This window comes from Protopterus annectens, chromosome 15.part0 (genome assembly GCF_019279795.1).
Source record: "Protopterus annectens isolate FY-2018-M chromosome 15.part0, PAN1.0, whole genome shotgun sequence".
NCBI lineage: Eukaryota > Metazoa > Chordata > Ceratodontiformes > Protopteridae > Protopterus > Protopterus annectens.
Genome location: NC_056749.1, coordinates 257554876 through 257577766, shown reverse-complemented (window position 1 = coordinate 257577766; position 22891 = coordinate 257554876). Strand labels below are relative to the sequence as shown.

The following is a 22891-nucleotide window of genomic DNA, read 5'->3' as shown; positions in this document are numbered from 1 at the left end:
ACTGAAAGCACAGCTGTAGGTTGTCAATGTTTTCAGATATTAGAATGTCATTTGGTCATGATAAATGTGCAAGAGCAACCTTTAAAGCAGGAAAACTGCAGCACCAGGAAAACATCAGTTTGGGACAAGAATGTGATGTAAAAGAACTTGAGCAAGAGGGAGTGTTTAAATACTTGGGAACTGATGAAGGATCAGCAATAAAACATGAACAAATGTGAATAAAACTCAGTAAGGAATTCTTTAATCCTGAGAACAGCATTGACATCTAGGAACAAGATCCAAGCTATAAATCAGTTTGCTCTTCCGGTCCCAACGTACAGTTTTGGAGTGATTGACTGGCCCCAAAAATTGTTGGATAGGTTAGATGTTAAAAGAAGGATGCTTCATGCTCAACAAATGATTTATAAACATCAGTGTATACCACGATTATATATTCCCCGTTCCGAAGGAGGGATGGGCCTGCTTGAAATTGATTACATTTATAGAGCTGCAGTCGTGGGGCTCCACACATCTACTGACCTCAAGATCCAAATGTAGCGAAAGTTTTGAAAGATGAGAAGAATAAATCTAAGATGACTTTTCTGCTTAATTTAGCAGATGCATATCGACGTCAAGCAGGAATGGGAATCAAACCAGAAGTAGATAAAAACCAGGCAGCAACCGAATGAGCCAAAAAACAAAAGAAAGACTATAAGGTGAAAGTCCAGATGAGAAGGCAAGGAATGTGGAAAATGCATAAATATAGTTGCAAATCTAGAAAACTTCTGTAAGAGTCTCATGTTGATAAAGGATGAACGCAGAAATTAAGGAGAGCCAAATTCAAACCAAGAAAGTAAAGGTTAATATTGGCAGCCTAAGACAAGTGGGCTAATTACACACCTATTTACAAAGTCCATTGATCATCTGGGAGAAAGAGAAGTGTAGGTTTTGTAAAACCGAATTGGAAACAGTCACACTCCTTGTTGCTGGTTGCGAGACACAAATGGCAGAAGGACTGTATACTGAAAGGCATAATAATGTGGCAAGACTTGCACTGGAGGTTGTGATAACATTGTTATCTAAGTGGCTTAAAAACACTGGAAACATGAGCCACAAAGCATCATAGAAAATGTTTATATCACATGGGACCACCCATTACCAACAGTTCAAAAGATAGATGCTAGAAAACCAGATATAGTGGTCCAAGAAAAGATGACAAAAGTAGCATTGATCATTAAAATCACCGCAGTGACCATAGTGTCCTGCATACAAAGAAAGAGTCATAAAATACCAGGATATGCAGGCAGAAATGAGAGCAATGTGGAAGAAAGGTACAGTTCAATGGTAGTAGGAGCAATGGGTCTTATAAAAAATAATGTACAAGCATATTTAGATATGTTACCAATCCATGTAACCCAGTATGAATTTCAGGAGGAGTCATTACTGGGCACTTTGCGGGTGCTGCGAAGAGCACTTTTGGCTGACATCAAAGACTAAAACAATACTAATTTTATGAACTTAAATCATACCATGGTATTAGAAACCCCAAAAAGTTGGAGAAATTAAAATAAAAAAAAGGCATCTCATAGGCTTTGATTGCTGAGATTTGGGCACCTTCTTTCCAGATGAGTTCAGAAGACTTCCTTTCCTAAACACTCTATATAAAAAAAAAAAAAAAAAAAAAAAAAAAGAGATGTTAGAGATAGCACCTGAACTCCCCTTTAGAGTCTCCCTCTCGTGACACAAATCTCAGTGAAGAGCGACTTCCTCCAGATTCCATCTTGAAGACACCACATTTGGTGAAATTTTGGAGATGATGGGCCAGAAGGGGATCTCAAAATAGGCCAAATCTGCAAGGAAGAGATTTTGCAGGAAACTTGGTCCTCTCTTGTAGCTGTCTCAGTAGGAGCACCCTGTGCTCCAAAATATGGAGAGGATGGTTCTATGCAACCATATCCTCCAAAAAATGGATAAAGTCCTGTATGACACCCCCCCCCCCCCAAAAAAAAAAAAAAAAACAAATGAACAGCATTGTAGAAAAGGACTTTTTGTAGAGTTCATAGTGGTGGGTGTGTTGCTGCCACCAAGCATGAGGCCGTAGAAGATGCTAATGATGTACATCTTTCTTACAGGGAATCTCAGAAGATGGATTAACTTGGGAAGTGCATTTATGCATCCAGTATTTTTTGGTCAAGTCAGTGAAATGTCTAGAGCATATGGTTTGGTTTCAGTAGAATTTGGCAGAAAAAACTTATCTGAAATTGCCCTCTAATCTGCAGTTGTAGTCTGAGACCACAGTGGCAGCTGTTAAATCTTCCCTTGGTTCATAATGCAATGGACAAGATCACCTTGAGCAGTGGGCTAAGGCATTGCATTGTGGAGGCAGACTCAACTGTCGCTGATTTTTGTGGACTAGTACTTGGAAAAAAACCTCAAAGGGTCAAAATCTTACATTTTCAAAGTACCAAAAGCCCCAACACAATCCTTCGATGGTGGGGAAGGAATGCTGCTTATCAAACTCCTGCTTTAGAGGCAGAGGTTGCTTGTACCTGTAGGAGTTCAGGCGATTGTTCTGAGTTGCCCATCAGTATGAACCCTGAAAGGTTGTACAACTGTCCCATTCTTGACATTTGAGTGCTACTTTCTCTGTATCTCCCTGCACACCTGGGCATCAAGCAGGACAGCTGGATAAGGGAATTATATCCAGAAGCTACTCAGTATAATTTTTAACAATGCCCAAACATTTGCCCTTGTATCCTTTCAACACATTCTTCCTTTCAGAGGAGTGTGGCACAGTAGGAGTTAGGCTGCTTAGTACAAAAAAAAACATCCAAGATGTCCCACCAGACCAGGGGTAGTCCAGATTCTGCTTTTCCCAAAAAACACTCAGGACTGCAGATCAATCCTCAGTTTGCCTGCATCAGTACATGGTGGAGTCATTTTGGATGATCACTGTACACTCGGTCCTTCCTTGCTTACAGGCAGGAGACTGAATGTGCTAGTTGATCTTCAGGATGTATACTTCTACTTCAAAATAGTGAAGCTAGCTAGGAAATTCCTACTGTTTAAGGTGAGAGGCAGCTATTACTAGTTTTGGGCCTTGCTATTTGGACTCATCGCAGTACCCTGAGTGTTCAACAAATGCATGACTACAGTCGCAGTACACATGTATTTACTTTAAAAGGAAGAATTGTTCCTACTTTGGGCAGCTGGCTCTTAGCATTACTTTCTATGGAAAATTTTCTCAGAGCAAGACGGTACTTGCTGCAGCTGTCTCTAACTTTTGTAAATCGCAGTCAGTGTGGAAAAATGCCAGCTGTATCCGTCTTTGTCCCTGATATTTATTGGCTGTTCGGATATAATCAACCAGAATGCAAATTAATCACTTGACATGATTTCTTCCATAGTTCAGGAAGTTGCAAGAGTTTAAAAAAAAAAAAAACTGAACCCCGCCATGGCCACAGTACTAAAGGTGTTGGGCCCTATAGCTACCTGTATTCAGATAGTACTGTATGGTAGACTCTGTATGCAGGCATTACAGTGGGCACTTAGTGCTCGGTGGAACAAAACATCCCCAGTGCATTGCAATCAAGCTTTTAAAACCTTGCTCCAGACATCTACCATGGTGGGCAAATCCGTACTGTCTAGCCTCTGGAATACCCTTTGTTTGACAGCCCCCACTACTAAAATATCAATGTATGCTTATATTCTGGGGTGGGGACCACCATTTTTACAGGACTGTCCAATGTACGTGGTCACCACAATAGGCTAAATTGCTCATCCACATTCTGAAAAGGAGAGCAGTTCTCCTTGCATTGCAGGCATTTCAGGACTTGCTCCCCTATGGTATGTCTATTCACTTATGACAATATGGACAGGGTGATTTACGTAAACAAGACAGAGCACTGCCCCCCCCCCCCATACACACACACACACACCATTTTGCAAAGCATCCATGAGAGTATGAGAATGGGCTGTAACATCACACAGCCTTTTTTTTTTTTATAGCAGCACAAATAAGGGGACTTCTAGTGTGATTATGGATAGGTTGAACAGACTGGTATTGCTGTCACATGAATGGTCTCTCAACAGGATAGTAGCTTTAACATATTTGGGAAGTGGCAGAAACCCTGTTGCTTGATGTCTGCTTCACCATGCAGCAAAAGTGAGACGGGGTCTTCACCATTTTCCCCCAAGATAAACATTCTTTTTGCCTCCAGGTTTTCTGTATGCATCCCATCCCCATTTCCACTCATAACCATATTTGTCAAGAAAGCCAGCGAGTATGTGCAGCATGAAGCCATTCTCATCTCTGTTTTGTCCATGCTTGGTGTGGTTCTTACTGTTGTAGCCTCATCTCAAGAAAAGACCTCTTCCACAGCATCCTTGACTGTTCTGTCTCATCCATCCAAAGTGCCTCACCCACTCATTCAGTTCCTACACTTACTGCATGTTTTTTCTACTTCCAGTTATAGCAAGAGCTGCCTCCTGAGTTGAATAGCCTGAAAGGAAAATTTATAAGGGGAAATGGAAAAGTTTTTTGTTTGGGGTACTCTACAAAATGTAGACCCCTTTTCAACTACTGAATCTCAAATGCTTATTTTCTTACCCATTCAAAAAGGGGGCTAGTTATTTTTTGGTAGAAGTTAATCTGATAGCTGTCATCCTTTCATTATTGATTTTTCTTTTTCTAACGTTAAAGTATGCAGAGCATTTCTAAAAGGTTTTTTTTTTTTTTTTTACTTCATACCATAGTTGGTTCACTCTTCTCCCCCCTTGGGATACGCGTTTTGTATTCAAGGGGTTGACTTACTTCTCTTTGAAACAGCAGATTCCTGAGGTATAACATTTCAGACCTGGAAGACTAGCCTTCTGGCAGCCATTTCTTTTGCAAAATGAGTACGAGTTTTATGACCTATATTCTAAATATTCTTACCTGGTTTTCCATTAGGATATGGCCATGCTTAAAGTGACATCTCAAGTAAATTTGAATCCGTCCATTCATTTTACCAGTGGTATTTCTAAAGTATTCTAATGAAGGTGAATTCTAGTTACATTATGGAGATTTACACTGATAACTTTGATTTTAAGTTAATCGTACAAAAGTCTTTAGGAAAGATGAAGTGCTTTATTTTCTAATGACAGGAAAGGTAAAACAATAATTAAGGCTACCCCGTCTAAATGGATATCCAGTTGTATTAGTTGTTAGTACTCTTGTGACAGACCCATGAACCTAGGGCAAAAGCACATGCTGGCTACATCCACTGCATTTCTGTAAAATTTGCCACTCAGAAGAGTTGACTGCTGCTGCTTCTACATGGTCAACCTTGCATTCATTTGCTAAACATTATATCTTGAATATTTGTTTCCTTTTTAGCTGCATTCTGAAAGGCTTACTGTCCTAGGCCACCTTAGATTTGCTGGGGATTCTGTCCACCAGTTTCTGGTGTCTGAACTGGACCAGATTAAATGCATAAGTTATGTACTTGCCAGAATGTTAGTTATCTGGTCTGTGTCCAGGCACCGAGACAACCATCCACATTATCTCCCTCTAGATTGTCACTTCTTCGTAAGAGCTCTGTAGGAACCCCTGTAGCCTTGTTTTCATTCCACATTTCCTATTTACATGCTGTTGTAGGTTTACCTTCCTTTAAAGTATATATGATGGTTAATCATAGTTATCTGGTATGGAGTCTTTTTCTCAGGAGCAGGCGTCTACAGAGTGGGAAGGATGGAGTTTGCAAGGAGTAGCCTTTGCTGGAGAAAAATGCTTCAAGTTGACCAATCCACCAATTTCCTTTGTCAAGACAGAGGCCATGTAACTCTGTTCTGGGAAACATATTTATGTATTCTTGGGTACTGAAATTAGTCCAGCATATCTACAAAATGCAGTGTACATTTTTTCCTCTGCAGTCAGTTATCCCTCTTCCCCCATAGAAGCTCATTTGTTTCCCCTGCTCCTATCAAATATGCTGTCACATGGTGTAATGGAGGTTCTATATCAGAAGATACAAGTTTCAAAACTTTGAATCTTACATGGTCGACACCATATGATCGAAGTCTTGAAACTTTGAATCTTTTAACAGAAATCTCTGTACAGCGCAGAAAGGGAAGGTTTCCCTTTTCTGCACTGTAGTACAATCTGAGTTGGTATATTTAAGTAGCGGGGGGGTGTGGGGGCGCAGCCCCCCCATGTGGGAGGTGCAAGGGGCTTGTCCCCCTGCTTAGAGCGTTTAAATGGTTTGTTTTTTTTAGGTTGTGTTTTATTACATTTTCAATGTTTCAAAACTTCGATTATATGGTGTAGACCATATCAGATTCGAAGTTTTGAAACTTCGATAATGTAATATAGACCCGTAATGGAGCATAGAAAGGCTTCTGTTAAAGAATTTTTCTAGTACTAAAGGAGGAGGGCATCTGGAAACCAATTTTGGATCCTTCAGTTATAAATACCTTTCTCACTTATCCTTGCAGTCTTATCCCTCTTCTTCCAGTAAGGGTTACTTAGTCACTGTAGAGCGTCATGACAGGTTTCTTAAGTCCCTGTTTACAGAAACCACAAGTGCTGTCTAAGGTTTTTTTTGTTTTGAGCTTGCACTTTCAGTTTATATCATTAATATTTGGTCTGTCTGCTTCTCCAAGGGTGTTCACAAAATGTTTGCCTCAAGTCATTGCCTGCTACATTCTTCAGGGAATTCAAGCTTATCCCCCCTCTAGTTAAATTACCTCATAGCTGTTGCATCTCAAGTTAATCCAGCATCTCTTCACTTCTGCGATGAATGTTTTTCCTGTATGTAGGTTTTAAGTTAAATCTAGAAAAAACTTCCCTCTTGCCTTGTTACAAGTTAGTCTTTCTAGTCTGTCTTCTAGACATTTTCCTGATGGTAGGGTACCTCTCTCCAGATGGTTTCTATTGGCATTTCCTAAATTTTGCTAGCCAGAGTACTTCCACAGTAAGGTATTTCCTCAGACTTTCCCCTTTATTCCAAGTCAAACAGGTTTAGAAAAAGGTTTTCTATCAATGGATCACCTAGAAAACTTGTGACTCATTCTAGGATATTAATTCTGTGTTGTAGAAGCTGTTCCCTCTCTGAACCCTATAAGCCAGTTCTTCCTTGAAATGTTTTAATTTGAAGGCTGCTTATTGCTCTGACTTAAGCTAGATAAGTGTCTGAGTTGCAAGTCCTTTTTTCTTCAAAAACTTTTTGATTTTCCATAAAAACAAGGTAATTATTAAAACCAACCCTATATCCATATGCAAAGTTGTTTGAGGTTATGTCAAGTCAGTCTATTTACTTTCCTGTGTTTTTGTCTGACCCCAAAAACAGAGGGAGAGTGAATTCATACATTGGATATTTATAGGTAGCCTTGCCTGGTACTTGGACAAGACTAAAGTTTTCAGAATGTTGGTTTGAGTCTGTTTTCTTTGAGGGCAGGTAAAATGGAAGCTAACTTCCAAGCAGACAGTTTCTAGGTGGCTATAATACACCACCACCACTCCTCACTTCGATGGATGAACAACCAGGATCCAAATGAAACACACATTTTCAGATAAAACTGTTTTAATTCCAGCGCCACAGTGAAAACACCTTCTTGGAATACAACTCTCATCAAACATCAAGCTCATATACACATTATACATCAATTAAATAATTAACTCATTAAACCATTTACCCCTTAAAGCAAACTTCTCCAATTCAATTCCCCATCAAGTCCCATAGGGACCATTGTATTAAATTTCAGAGTAAATATTTTTTTTATATAGAAGTTTTCCCTTTAAAACATTTTCATCCATACAAAAACAGTTCATTTGTTCTAAAATGCTTCCCTTCAGTAATGAATAATCATTGTTATGTGATTTCATAAAATGAGCAGCAATTGTTTTTTCTTTACAATTTTTAATGTCCCTAATATGTTCCATAAATCTTAACCGAAACATCCTTTTCGCTTCTCCCACATAGAACATAATACAAGGACAACTCAAAATGTAAATTACCCCCTTTGATTCACATGAACATTTATCTTTTGGAATAAAATAAATGTTATTAATACATTCAAAACACTTAATGTGTGAACACACTGGACATCTCCCACATTTGATTGTACTGGTTTCCATCAGCATTCTAGGTACTGGTAGATTTGGTAAAGCAAATAATCCATGTACCATAATGACCCTTATGCTTCTACCTCTCACATACGATCTCGAGAGATGTCTTGGTAAAACATTTACTAAAAATTTATCATGCATCAAAAATTCCCAGTAATGCTCCAGCATCCCTATTATTTCTTTACTTCTAATGTTATACATAGAGACAAAATAAATCTCTTGCATTTGATTTAACTTCCCTTCTTCCATCTCATGTATTTTATTTCTCTTATTTTGATTATTTAAATTCTTATAGCATACCCTATATATTGCCTCTTTAACCATATCTGGACTATACCCTCTCTCTATGAGCATATCAGCTGATTTACAGATTTCATCCTTTAAAAGATCTTCATTATCACAAATTCTTGACAACCTTAAGAATTCATTATATGGAAGGGCAGCTATTCTATGGGGTGGATGGACAACTAGATGCAAGTAAAAACTGGTTACCATCAGTAAATCTTCTATGCATTCCTGTTAAGATGGTACCATCTTCCTTGCCCTCTAACTCCAAATCTAAAAAATGCACCTTATTTCATTGTAAAGCATCCAAACACTAAGGTCAAACGGATTCTGGTGCAACCTTTTCTGCCCCTCCTTCGTACACACAAAAATCAAATCATCTATGTAACGAAAATAATTCTTAACATGTGTCATAAATTCCTGCCTAAACGAAAACGTTATTTCAAAGAAGGATATAAAAAGATTTGAATACATGGGGGCAAAAGGTGCCCCCATGGCAGGTCCCGTTTGTCTATACATTTCATTATTATAAAGAAAAAATTTTTCTGTAGACAAAAGTCTACCATCTCTATTATGAACGTAGACAGAGGGTTGTCCCCTAAAAAATATGATATAGCAGTTAAACCATCACTATGTTTAATGGATGTGTATAGACTTCTCACATCCAGCACAATCTAATACATCTCCCTTTTCCACTCAATTCCAGCAATCTTTGTTAGAGAATCAAAACCGCCCTGTATATAAGAAGTTTTCTTTGCATAAGGAAGTAACTTTTCATGTAACAATAAACCCATATTATGTAAAAAAAAAAAAAAAAAAAAAAAAAGTTACATGCCGATACAATCTGTCTTCCTGGAGGTTTTCTCAAATTTTTGTGGATTTTTGGCAAACAAAAAAATACCGCTAATTCTTTATTAGCTGCCAACTTACTTTCCACATCCTTCTTTGAGAAATAACCTAAACGTAGACCTTTCTCTAACAGTTCATTTTATTTCCCCATTGCTTTACTAAGATTTGATTTTTCACTATGCTCATACCCTTCTTGGTTACTTAAATGTTCCATTCACATTCCATGATATTGTATGGCATTCATTATAACAATTCGATTACCTTTATCCGCTGGTTTAATTACTAGCGCCTTATTATTCTGGAGCTCTATTAATGCCTTCCATTCTTTATAGGTTAAGTTATAGGTAATGCATTTTTTATTTTCTAATACTTCCGTACATATATTTCCACCTTTCAAAATTAACCACTGAGTTGAAATGAGAGATGCTTTGGTTCTGGAAAGGAGGCATAAACTTACTAACTACTGGGATACTGGAAGTATTCAGTAAACAATAAGCATTGCATTTTATCACTTCATCTTCATCGCATTGCTGATCGTTATCTTCATTACATGAAAAAAAAACTTTTATCACATAATTCACCAGTTAAATTAATTTCATTATCATTCTTATTTCCTTTGTTAAAGAAAAAACATTTTAAATGTAATTTATGGATAAACTTAAAAATTTCTTGTTTAAAAACATGCATCCGTGGAATAACCTTCAAACCTAAATTTAAAACTGTATACTGTCAGTGTTAAATTACAGTTGGACAAATTGACTACATTCAAAGTAACAGCATTCTGTACATTACATGTATTAATATTCAAATTTCTTACTATTATATTGTCCGCTTCTATAGTCCTTACTGTAGAAGCCGTTTGAATTGTGGGCAGTATACTTTCTCTGTTTCTGGCCCTGCCGTTGTTGACCTGCATGGTTCTGAAAACCAGTTTTGGTGCTCAAATGGTGGTTGTGGATGTGGTAAAGGTGGAAAGTCCTCTTCATAGTTCTCTGTAGTATCGCTTAACACTGAACCCTCCGAAGCAAACAAAAATGAAAACTTCTGCTTCTTGTCGCCGTATTGCTTCCGTGGTTTATCTCTCTGCTGATTGGTTGACGTCATGTAAGTTCGTCCTTGTAATCATTGACATCTCACCAGTTTTTTTTAATTCACCAATTCAGTTTCCAATGTGCTTAACTTTGTATTGATTTTGCTTAAAAAAATTACTCACATTCACTGCCCCAGTAGAATTAGTAATGGTATTAGATATAGTTGCCAATTCTTGTTTCAACTTTTTATGTTTTAAGTCATCTCTTTCAAGCAAATTTTGTAGCCACTCCATTACACATTTGTGTGAAGCTGCCAACCAGCGGCCCCTAAACTGCTTGTCTGCAGTACAGTTTTCATCAATCTGAGTACTCGGATTTTTGACAAAACGGAGACCCCTTGGAGTAATGTCCAGCTCAATATACCTCTTCAGGCACAAAATATTGTAGTGTACACAGGTCTCTCTCTCTCTCTCCAACAGTTTTTCGAATTTGTCACACAATTCTCTCTTCTCCACCAGAATGGTGGTTAGAGTTTGTCCCCCTGCCATAAATGGATTAACTATGTGTTTAGCCCTCTCATTGACAAACGCATCAAATAAAGGTCCCAACATTTTTGCTCACTGCTCCATTGTCCTGATTTGGACCTATAGCTGCTTGAGAATTTTTAGGTGGCTGTCTAAGGCTCTTCTTTTCTGTTCTCATCATGGTAAATGTCCCCTCAGAATGTCAAGGCTTACTTCACAGGTGCTGTGGCAAATTCAGGTGCCTTTTGGGAAGGTTTGGACTCTAGAAGCTGCAACTTGGTCGTAAGTACACACACTCACTCTGGACTCTTTCGGCTTTTTCCTGGATAGGGGATGCCACAGCGGAACTCCAGTCCGCTAATGATTGGTGGTTGATTTTTATGTGCCGAGTTACAGCCCTGACGCACAACCTTCAACGAAGGTGCGCCCATTCACGCATGTCTCCACGTAGAAGACGCTCTAGCTGAGAATCGAACCGGACAGCGTCTTACTGTGAGGCGACAATGCTACCGCAGCACCACCACCGCGAGTAAGTACACACACTTACTAAGCACTATAAAACTGACTTATTTTCCAGAACCAGATCTGTTCTCCAGTGCCTTCTGGACTATGGTCCTATTAGCCTTCACCTGTACTGCTTCAGGTTTGGCAGTCATCCCATATTGCTGTATGTTATTGTGTCAGTAGTCTAATGATGAGCATAGTACTTTTCTGTGAAGTTAACTTAAAATAACAGTAGCCATTTGAGTAGATCACTGTTGCAGTACTGACACTTACCCTTCTCCTTTTCAATTTTTCCTGTCTCCCCCTAGCTGGTAATGGGGTCTGTTTCATTTTTTCCCCTTTTTCTGACATGATCTTTTACTTTTTACACATCTTTAAACTTCAGACTTGCACTTGACAGCAAGATAACTGTGACCTTTGGTGCCATATTGTCTTTCTTACACTAGCACACGTGTGTTGGAGCAGATGTACAGTGTACAAGGTACATACCCAGAGTTTTAACAGACTAACCAGAAATCCATGCTCTTGACAGACTATGTCCCACGTAGTTGTGCTACTGCAACAGCGAATCTATGTGAATATCTACTGTTGTAGTTAACTTGCATTTCTGCATACATAAAAAGTGGTTGTGTCTAATCGACTTGTAGAAATGTAATGCGCATGACTTGTGTACAAAGATTCTGCATTTTCATTTAAATTATTTTTTGTTTTTCAGATGGTGTGCCGAAGGGGGAAATTTAATTTGTTGTGATTTTTGTCACAATGCTTTCTGTAAAAAATGCATACTACGAAATTTAGGACGCAGGGAGCTTTCCAGTATAATGGATGAAAACAACAAATGGTATTGTTATATATGTGTTCCAGAGCCAATAGTAGACCTTGTCACAGCGTGCGATGCTGTGTTTGATAACTTAGACCAGTGGCATCAGCACAAAAGGAAATCAAGAACGGAGGGTGAAAAAAGTAAATTGGAAGATTCACACAAGAATTCTCAGAAGAAATCCAGTTTAAGTTGCAATGGTCAGGATGAAAGTTCTGATCGTATAAAGTCCAGTTATTTTTCATACAAAGCACTAATGGTACCCAAAGAATTAATTAAACAAACAAAGAAGCTTGTGGACATGACAACTAATCTGAATGCTAGTTTTGTTAGCTTTTTGAAAAGGGATGTTGAAAAGACTGACAGCAGTACTCCAAGATTAAGGCAGTTGAAAGCTTTCAAGTCTGTATTAGCAGACCTTAAACAAGCCCATTTAGCATTAGAAGAGGCTTTGGACCTTGAAACAGAGCAGGAAAGAAAAAGAGTTGCTCCTGAATGTAATAAAAAGGAAAATTCTACAGAAAAAAAAGAAAAAGTGAAAGATAAGGACAGTTCTGTCCCCGTTAAGAACTCCAGCTCTGGGGGTACAGATAAAGTACTGGATAAAACAGGAAATAATGTAATAAGGAACAAAAACACTGATAAAATGGGAAATGAAAAATCAGTTACTCCACATAAAAGACAAGAAAATGACTCTCAGTCTGAAGTTGAGGTAGCTAATAATTCTGAGGCTTTAGACTTGGACATAGTATCTGTTCCTTCTTCAGTTCCTGAGGACATTTTTGAAAATGCAGATTCTACCCCTTGTAGTACAGATGTAACAACTGATGCAGTTACTTGCAAATTAGAAGTGAATGAATCAGAGAGCTCAAAGGCAAGGCACACAACCCCTTTAAAAACAACCCTAAGTAGCTGTAAAGTTAAAAGTCCTATCAAAGTAACTAAGGAGCTTTATGTTAAGTTGACTCCAGTTTCTCTCTCAAATTCTCCAGTGAAACCTGCAGAAAACAGTGAGAAAGACACAGGAGTTGAACAAGGAGAGGACAAGAAAGCAAGTAACAAGTTTAAGAAGGGGAAAAGTGATTACTGTGCAGAGGAAGATGATGAAATTAATAAAGCCGTATCTGATCAGGTTTGTGCTGAAGCAGTAGATGATTTTGATCTCCGTAGATCACCTCGTACAAAGACAACACCTTTACGGCGACAGGCTGATGCAAACACCACTGTATCTAGTTCAGGAGAGGACAGTGATGGTGGTATTGAAGGTGATGAAGAGGAAGACAGACCAACAAGAAAGCCAAAGAAAGGGAGGAAAAGGGTAAGATCAGCATCTTCAATTAAAAATAAGTCCGATGGGGTAGATTCTTCACACCTAATGGAAGAGTCATCTGGTTCCGAAGACATTCCCGAGATTTTAAAACTTGCAGCAAATATGAGCCATAGCTCCTCAGAAGCAGATAACAAAGAAGAAGCCGAGGATGCTGCTAAGTCATCATCAAGACTGAAAAAGGGAAAGTCGAATGGAGAAACAGGGAAGCGTAAAAGAAAAAGCTCATCTTCAGGATCTGACGTCAGTGGAAAGAAGAAGCAAAAGTCCAATAAAAACTCATTGGCAGAGACGAAGCGGCAGAGACATTCAGACTCTTCAGATTATGATTCTGAACTTGAAAAAGAAATGAAGAGTTTGAGTAAGCTCAAAGCATCAAAAAAATCCAAGAGAAAAACAAAGATTAGTGAGGCAGAGAAAGAAGATGAAGCATCTTCCAGAGATGAGGAAACTGAAGAATGTAAAAATGGAAATCCTAAAGAAACAAATGCAAGTAGAGCCAAGGAGACGACAAAATCTTCAACTTCAGGCTCTGAGGATATGGATGAAGAAAATGATGCAAATTCGGCAGCAGGTGAAAGTGAAGATGAACAGAAGATAAAGCCCATCACAGAGGACTTCAAGATTTCTGTTCCGGGATTTTGTCAGTCTTCAGGTAGGCAGTATAACTGTATTTGTATTACTAGAACATGAGGCTGCAAGTTACTGCAATTAACTTTTTGTTTTGCCTTAGTGCAGCAGTTTAACAAAATATGTAATTAGTCATTCACAGAAAGTTCTGTGACTTGTTGAACCCACAAAATATGGGTGCCCAGTTTTCTAGCAGTGAGTTGCAGACGCTGTATAAAAATGTGGTGACAGTAAGGGTGACTGAAGTTGCAAAAAAGGAAAAATTGCTAAGAAATGTTTTTTCCCCCTTGTTGATGGTGTGACCAAGCTAAAAAAACTTAACTGTTTCAACAAATTCTTGGTGTTACTTAGTTCAAAAGGGGAAAGTAAGGAAAACATTGTTCAACTTTGGTGGGCTAATGCTTTTACCTTTTACTATGTTATCAGTTGAACAATGGCCAACATATGGACAAAGATTCACAGTTGCTTTTTTACTTTTGGTTGTTAAGTCAAGTTTTGTTTTCATTTTCCCAAGTTTGGCAGTTCAACTGTTAGTTCGTTTCATCTTTGTTTGCTGAGAAAGCCCATCTGAGTTACATAACCTGCTTTCAGCAGAGACCCAGGGCGAACAACTCCACATTTGTAACATGGTTACACATTATACAAATTGGTTACTCGTAAGTTAATACTCTGAATATTTGCATTCTAAAGAATAATATCTAATATTACAGAATAGAGTATTTACAATTTAAATTCATATTCTTCTTTTGGCTTTTTCAAGGTTAGGGGTCGCCACAGCGGATCACCTGTCCACTCATGATTGGCAGTGGAGTTTTACAGTGTCGGGTTGCCAGCCCGGTGCCCAACCTTCCACAGAAGGCACACACTCGCACCTAGGGCCAATTTAGAGTGTCCAATCCACCTACATTCATATATATATATTGAAATAAGCTTAGCACAATTTCTCCATGTATCTGTGCTGGCACACAATAGTTTCAGTTCTTAAAGCTGCTTAAGAGTGTTGGTTACTTGTCTTTACTTCGTTTGCAACTACTGTGGCGATCAATTATAGATTTCATTTGTTTAGTTGTCAAGTAAAAAAAGTCAACATTTTTGTACATTAGTTTTAAATACATTTTCTGCTAAGAGTTTTAAATACATTTTCTGCTAAGAGTTAAATTTTACTGTTACTTTCACCCACAGGCATTTAACAATTGTACATGGAGTAGATGGTTTGACGTAAATAAGTGTTGAATGCTTGATGTTCATCGTGTTACCCTGCTGCAGTCATCACACTTGGGTTATCCTGTCGTCAGGCGGTCCCGCATTCGGCTGGATTTCCAAAGTCTTGGTCTGACGTCGGTTGCCGTCACCTCGTCCCTGACGTCAGTGCGCCAGGGGTACATATATTGCAACCGACGCCATTTTCTTCAGTCTTTATTGCCGCACGGTGCCCGAAGCAGAAGCAGTTCGCAAGTGCCGGTCAGCAGACTCCTGAGATTTTCGAATTCAAGTTTCAGACCGAAGTCTTCTATAAAGCTAAGTACCCCGTTGGGGAAACTTTTCTTGCCTCAGACCGATGTCAGAAAAAGTTAACAATTGTATTTCTTGTGGGAAGCAAATACCTCATAAGGGTTTTAATTCTTATTGTATACCCTGCCTAGGCCCTGATCATGACGTCACTTCTTGTCGTTTTTGTGCTAGATTTAATAAACGCACTATTAAAAGATGGTTTGATTTCGCACGACATTTTTTGGCAGAAAATTTAATTATAACATGCCGTCGGAGCTACCGACTACCGGCGTGCACAAAAAACGCAGGGATAAGGATAGTCAGTCCAGGCCTAAGCCTGATTACGAAGCCTCGGTTGATCCGGTCTCCGGTTATCTGTGAGGCTCCGACCCAGCCTCTGACTACCGCAGTTGAGGAACCCGAGACCGCTACGGATATTTTAACAGAATGTACTAGGCCGACGCAGCCTTTTACTTCAGGCCCTACCGACGACTTACCTTCCAAGGATGCCGGTACTTCCGAAACACCTTCGCTTTCTGAAGGCGTTTTCAGACAGACTACTCTTAGTCAAAACGTTCTCAAAATCGAAGACTCCTTCCAAATCGAAAAAAGCTTCACTTCAGTCGCCTGTTCAAGGCCCTATGCCTAAGAAACAGATGCTTAAGATGGCTGAAGATCTGATTACTCTTATCAGGGGCTCCCCTGACAAAAGGCCTAGACAAGAGGAAGAATCTGCTTCCTCTGAACAACTGTCTATTTCTTCGGATTCCTCTGAAGACCAAGACTATTCCTTCTCTCCTTATGAAGATTCTGCTGCTGAGGACTCTTCCCTCAGCTTCCCCTCCAGAAGATTACTCTTTTGGGGAAACTTTACACACTATGAGGGAGCATTTCCACTGGGAAGGTCAGGATTACTCTGATTCCAAGAAAAGGCTCAGAGAGTTTCTTTTACTCACCCAACACAGACCTCTAGCCATCCCTCCTGTTCTGGACTTAGTGGATGATGTTAATTTAGAATCCAGTTTCAACCCTGACTCTCTGCCTCCTGCCCCGGCCAAGCCTGACAGATATTAGAGTACCGGAGTCCCATAAATTACTTTACAAGAGCCCAGTAGCTGACCTAGAGACTAACTCCCAGGATCCCAGGGGGGCTAAGGCTTCCATGGCTAAAAATCCAGTACCTTCTGAAAGGGATTCAAGAGCAGTAGACAGATGGGGGAAAAAGGTTTACACCTCAGCCACTTCAGCTATGAGAGCTTTAAACTGTCAATTTCATATGCTTAAGTATCAACAATTTCTGATCTCTCAGTTAAAACAAAACAACTGTTCCTCAACAATCTGAATTGAAAGAAGTACAGGATTTGTTGCACGCCACCGAGCAGGTGGGCAAACATACCTTACAATGTGGGTTTGATTCCTTGGAGGCCTCTTGCAGAGCAGCGGTCACTGGATCAGTTATACGTAGGCATGCCTGGTTAAAGGAGCAGAGTCTGCCTGAACATGTTAAAGCAAAACTACTAGATGCTCCCTTGCAGCAGGATGTTCTTTTTGGTGTTAAAGCAGAAGAAGTTTTAAAGAAAATGGAGGATAAGGCAAAATCAATGCAGACAGTCAAAGATTTCCTACAGGTACAACCCCCTCGCTTCAGCAGAAACTGGCCAACCAAAAATTGGTCCTTTCCAGCCACTGACGGGCCTCAGAGGGGTAAATACAGGAGCCCAAGGGGCAGAGGACAACCACAAGCTCAGTATAAACCTCGCCAATGGACCACTCCAACCCAGAAGGGAGGAGAAGACAGGTCTCAAGCAACCAGAAGGCAAACTCAATGACTTGCACCTCAACTGGCCAAACAAAGCTCTTTTGTCAGCCCCCCTGGGGGGAAAACTAACATTATTTGTAGACAACTGGCACATGGTCACAAAGGACAAATGGGTCCTGGACATAATTTTACGAGGATACAAATTCCACTTTCACACTTTACCAATAAAAAGAGGAATGCCAAACCTGCCACAAAACCAAAGGGCAGAGGCTCAAAAACAAATTACAGCTCTCATGACCATGAGAGCCATTGAAAGGGTACCAACTCAAGAGCAAGGCCAAGGATTTTACTCGAGACTATTCCTAGTACCCAGGAAGGAAAATGCTTGGAGACCAATTCTGGACCTTTCAATTCTAAACACTTACAAGTTCCCAAATTCAAGATGCTAACACTACAGCAGCTACTTCCCATGTTGGGCAGGGAAGCATGGCTGGCAACGTTGGACCTCAAGGAGGCATACCTGCATGTCCCTATCGGACAAAGTTGCAGAAGATACCTCCGTTTCATTGCAGGTTCAACCCATTATCAGTTCTCTGCACTGCCCTTTGGCTTATCTACTGCACCCAGAGTATTCACAAAATGCCTGGAACCAGTAATTGCATACTGCAGACAAAGACGAGTTCAAATATAGCCATACCTGGACGACTGCCTCATCCAAGCAGAAAGAAAAGACATTCTCATACAACACCTGGCCTTTGTGAAGCATCTACTAAATTGCCTAGGGTACACAGTAAACGGAAAAAAGTCAAAACTAGTACCCTCACAAAAAATGACATTCCTGGGTGTCTGCTTGGACATAACGGCCCAGAAGGCTCATCTTACACCAGACAAGCAATTACAACTGACTCAATATTTCAAGATAATGGCAACAAAGACCCAATTAACTGCAAGAAAAAATCTGCAGGCTTTGGGTTTCATGGCATCTTGCATTCTGATAATACCATTTGCAAAACTGCATATGAGGAAATTACAATGGTACCTAAAAAGCGTATGGTCTCACCACAGCCACAGCTTGGACACAGTGATATCTCTCATTCCCTTCCTTCAACAGGAATTTCTCTGGTGGGCACAGGCATGTCACCTCAACAAGGGTCAGCCTTTCACCTTGCCCCCACCCAGGCAAACTATCACAACAGATGCTTCAGACTATGCCTGGGGGGCTCACATGGCAGGGAAATGCATTCAAGGCCTATGGACTGCAGAACAAAGAAAACTGCACATAAACCAAAAAGAGATGCTAGCTGTACAGAAAGCTCTGCCAGCCTTCAAGGATCTACTACAGCCTGGACAACTGGAAATAAAGACGGACAACACCACAGTAATGTGGTACATAAACAAACAAGGGGGCACACATTCCTACCCTCTTTGCAGGCAATCAATCTTATGGAACACAGCTCTGACCTACCAAGTCCAGCCACTTCCTGCCAGGACAGAAAAACACATTGGCAGACGACCTAAGCAGAAACATCAAAGATCCCCACGTGTGGAAGCTAGATCCACAAATATTTGCAATGATAACTCAAAGATGGGGCCTACCAAATATAGACCTGTTTGCCAGTCTTCATAACTACCAGCTGACAAAATTTTGTACAAGGAAATTCCACCAACAAGCATGGAAAGTGGATGCTCTCTCCTTCAGTTGGAAAAACCTGACAGCATATGCTTTTCCTCCATTACCTCTTCTCACAAAGGTTCTTTTGAAGGTCAAAAAGGAGAAACCTCGAATGGTTCTCAAAGCCTCAGACTGGCCACGCCAGCACTGGTACCCACTATTGAAGAATATGGCTCACAGCCCACCATGGATATTGCCTCAAATTCCTCATTTGCTCACACAGCAAGACAAGCAGATTCTACACAGCCAGATCAAAACTTTAAACCTGGTGGCATGGCAAATCAATTAAGTAGCCAACCAACCCTTCTTTCTCAAGCAGTTCTGGATGTTATTCTAGAAGCCAGGAGGCCAAGCACCAGGAAGGCTTACTCGGACAAATGGAAAAGGTTTTCTGCTTGGAACCAAGCTAAAGGCCTAGATACAACTCAGCCTCATATGCCTCACATTCTGCAGTATTTAGCTGAGATGTTGCATAAAGGAGTTTCCTTCTCCTCAATTAAAATCCATGCTTCAGCTGTTTCAGCTCACTACAACACAAATCCACCTTTATTTTCAAATCCACTCCTAAGGCAGTTCCTCAGAGGGGCAAAAAACATTAGACCACCTAGAAGAGCCCCTACGCCTACATGGGACCTCAGCTTAGTTATGGAAAAAAACAATAATCCAAATGTAATGGAATGGATGAAAACCAAGATACTGAAATATTCGATGTTTTATTCCACAAACAGTCCCAATCAAGAGTTAAACCACATACAGCAAAGGGAAAGCCACAGCATGAACGCTATTCTTCCAACTGCGTTTTCGTTTATATCACAACACTTCATCAGATGTACTTTGTTAGACTAATTCATCTACTATTTATACCCCATTTAATCAATCAATTAAAAAAATTAAAAAAAATTCCCTCCAAATTCCTAACAAATTAAATTTTTAAAAAATCTTCCAAATTAACTGACTGTCTTTATTATTATTATTAAAAACCATTTTAATATATGTAAAAAGACGAAGAAGACTTTATGAGAGAATGTGATACACTAGGGAGTATGTTTAGAGACCGAGGCTACCCAGAAAAACATATTAAAGAAATCAGACAAGAAGTTGAAAAAGGTAGAGGTACTAGATTCGCACCTATAGTGAGAGGAGTGGAAATAGGTAGCACTCCTAACACAAGCAAGACTATAGATAAAGAACAAGAAAATTACAATCTAGCTCTTAACTTAGAATATAATGGTGTTAATAATAATATAAAACAAATTTTTCATAGAGAATGGAATAGGTTCATTAATTTAACTGACATAGAGAAAGCAGAAAACATTCCAGCTAAAGTAGTATACAAAAATGCACATAGCCTAAGAAATATTCTGGAAAACAAAAAATCTAATAATTTGAATGACAAAAAGAAAAAAGGTACATATAAATGTGGCAGATGTGCACAATGCCCATATATATTAAATGGGAATAGTATAAATATAATGAGCAGGACTAGAACCATAACAAATGAAGAGTATTACTATAATTGTGATTCTATGGGTTTAATATACTTAGCTGTTTGTAAAATTTGTTATTCATTCTATATAGGGAAAACAGAAAGGAAACTTAAAAGGAGAATTTATGAACATCTCAATGATATTAAAAATTGTAAGGAGACTAATGCCCTTTATAGACATACTAAGGAATGCCCGGAAGCCAGTTTCGTATTCACAGTTATTGAACATACTGAAAAAGATATAAGAGGGTGGGCTTTGGGAGGAGAAGATAGAATATAGGGAGCTCTGGTGGCAAATCACACTAGAGTCCTATAACCCACCGGGTTTGAATGAATATACAAGTATATTACCCATTTTAAAGTTAAGGGCAGCTAAATTGTAACACATACCTGAATGTATTTAATAACTTGTGTCTAGTGTAATATATTATTTTTATTTTTATTTTTAAGATTTTAAATGTTTATTTTTAAATAAATTTTAACTCTTAGGTGGTTTTTAGCTATAAAATAATTACGAAATAGTAGAAATTAATTTATTAAAGTTTTGTATTACCATGTTTACATTTTTTAGTATAACTTATACTCAGTAGTAATATTGATAAACAGCCACTAGATGGCACACAAGTACAGGCTGCTTTCATCAGTTCATGATTTAAATAATAGAAACTCAATACTGCTTTTAATTTCTAATATAAAATTATACATGTATTTTATTTAAATGTTGTTTCATAATATCGCTGAATTTATTCAAGTTTTGAAGTTTCAGGAATTTTTTTACATATATTAAAATGGTTTTTAATAATAATAATAGACAGTCAGTTAATTTGGAAGATTTTTTAAAAATTTAATTTGTTAGGAATTTGGAGGGAAATTTTTTTAATTTTTTTAATTGATTGATTAAATGGGGTATAAATAGTAGATGAATTAGTCTAACAAAGTACATCTGATGAAGTGTTGTGATATAAACGAAAACGCAGTTGGAAGAATAGCGTTCATGCTGTGGCTTTCCCTTTGCTGTATGTGGTTTAACTCTTGATTGGGACTGTTTGTGGAATAAAACATTGAATATTTAAGTATCTTGGTTTTCATCCATTCCATTACATTTGGATTATTGGTTTTTTTCACCCTGCTTTTTTCGATTCTTAGTTATGGAAAAACTAACATTACCTCCCTTTGAACCAGCTTTTTCTGCAGACCTTCAGTTCCTATCTTGGAAGACTGCCTTGCTCCTGGCAATAACTTCTGCTAGGAGAGTTTCAGAATTACAGGCACTTATGGCAGTGGAACCTTTCCTCATTTTTCATCAAGACAGAGTTTCTCTACAAACTAATCCTTCCTTCATGCCTAAGGTGGTTTCCAGTGTAGCTTTAAATCAAACCATCCATCTACCCACTTTCTTCCCCAATCCACAGAACAAAGGAGAGACTCGTACATTCCTTGGACATTCACAGGCAGCTTCGATATTACTTGGACAAAACTAAGGCTTTCAGAAAAACAGACCAGCTCTTTGTTTCCTATGCTACAGCTTCTCAAGGGAAGGCCATTTCCAAGCAAACCATTTCTAAATGGATAGGCCATTGCATACGTTTCTGCTATACCCATCATGGGAAACCAGTTTCTCCTACCATTAGGTCCCACTCTACCAGGGCAACAGCTACCTCTACAGCCTTTCTCAGGGGGTTTCCTACCAAGGAAATTTTAGAAGCTGCAACCTGGAGTTCTGTACACACCTTCACCAAACACCATCACTTGCCTCTTTATTCCAAGTCCAGGGCAAACTTCGCCACTGCAGTTCTGCAGGGGCTCATTGCCTCCTCTAACCTTCTATAATGCCTCCACCCTACCTTAGCTTTGGGACTCAACCCAAGTGTGATTACTGCAGCAGGGTAACATGATGAACATAGTACAGTTTTGTACCTTCCATAAATGTAGATGTTAGAGTGTTCACCTTGCTGCAGTCCAGGTTACCCTCCCTCCAATCCCTCTGATTTACTGGCTAAACCTCTGCTATGCCTTACTGATGTATTTGCTTATAGCTGAGGGTTTTTTGTGTCTGTACAGTGTTCTCAACTTTTGGTACTGATTTGGATCACCTTTTTGGGGCACCTGACATCTGGGGTAAGAAAAACTGAAGAAAATGGCGTCTGTTGCAATATATGTATCCCTGGCGCACTGACGTCAGGGATGAGGTGACGGCAACTGACGTCGGACCAAGACTTTGGAAATCCGTCCGACTGCGGGACCACCTGACGACAGGATAACCCAAGTGTGATGACTGCAGCAGGGTGAACACTCGAACATCTACATTTATGGTAGGTACAAAACTGTACTTTCTGCTTTGATTCTTCACATAAAATTCATAGCTGTGAACATTGTTAGAGGGCAAGCGTAGTAAATTACAAATGTTTAAAGCATTACTCTTTTATA

The 22891-nt window shown here is 39.2% G+C and overlaps 1 protein-coding gene across 1 annotated transcript in view; it reads left to right on the top strand.

Annotated features, from left to right (window-relative positions):
- The window catches only part of ATRX (ATRX chromatin remodeler), a 3779564-nt gene that overhangs the window by 1160613 nt on the left and 2596060 nt on the right, over positions 1-22891 (top strand). Inside the window, exon 8 of the mRNA XM_044057254.1 lies at positions 11995-14081. Within this exon, the coding sequence (XP_043913189.1) occupies positions 11995-14081 (2087 nt within the window). The remainder of the gene's footprint in view (positions 1-11994; positions 14082-22891) is intronic.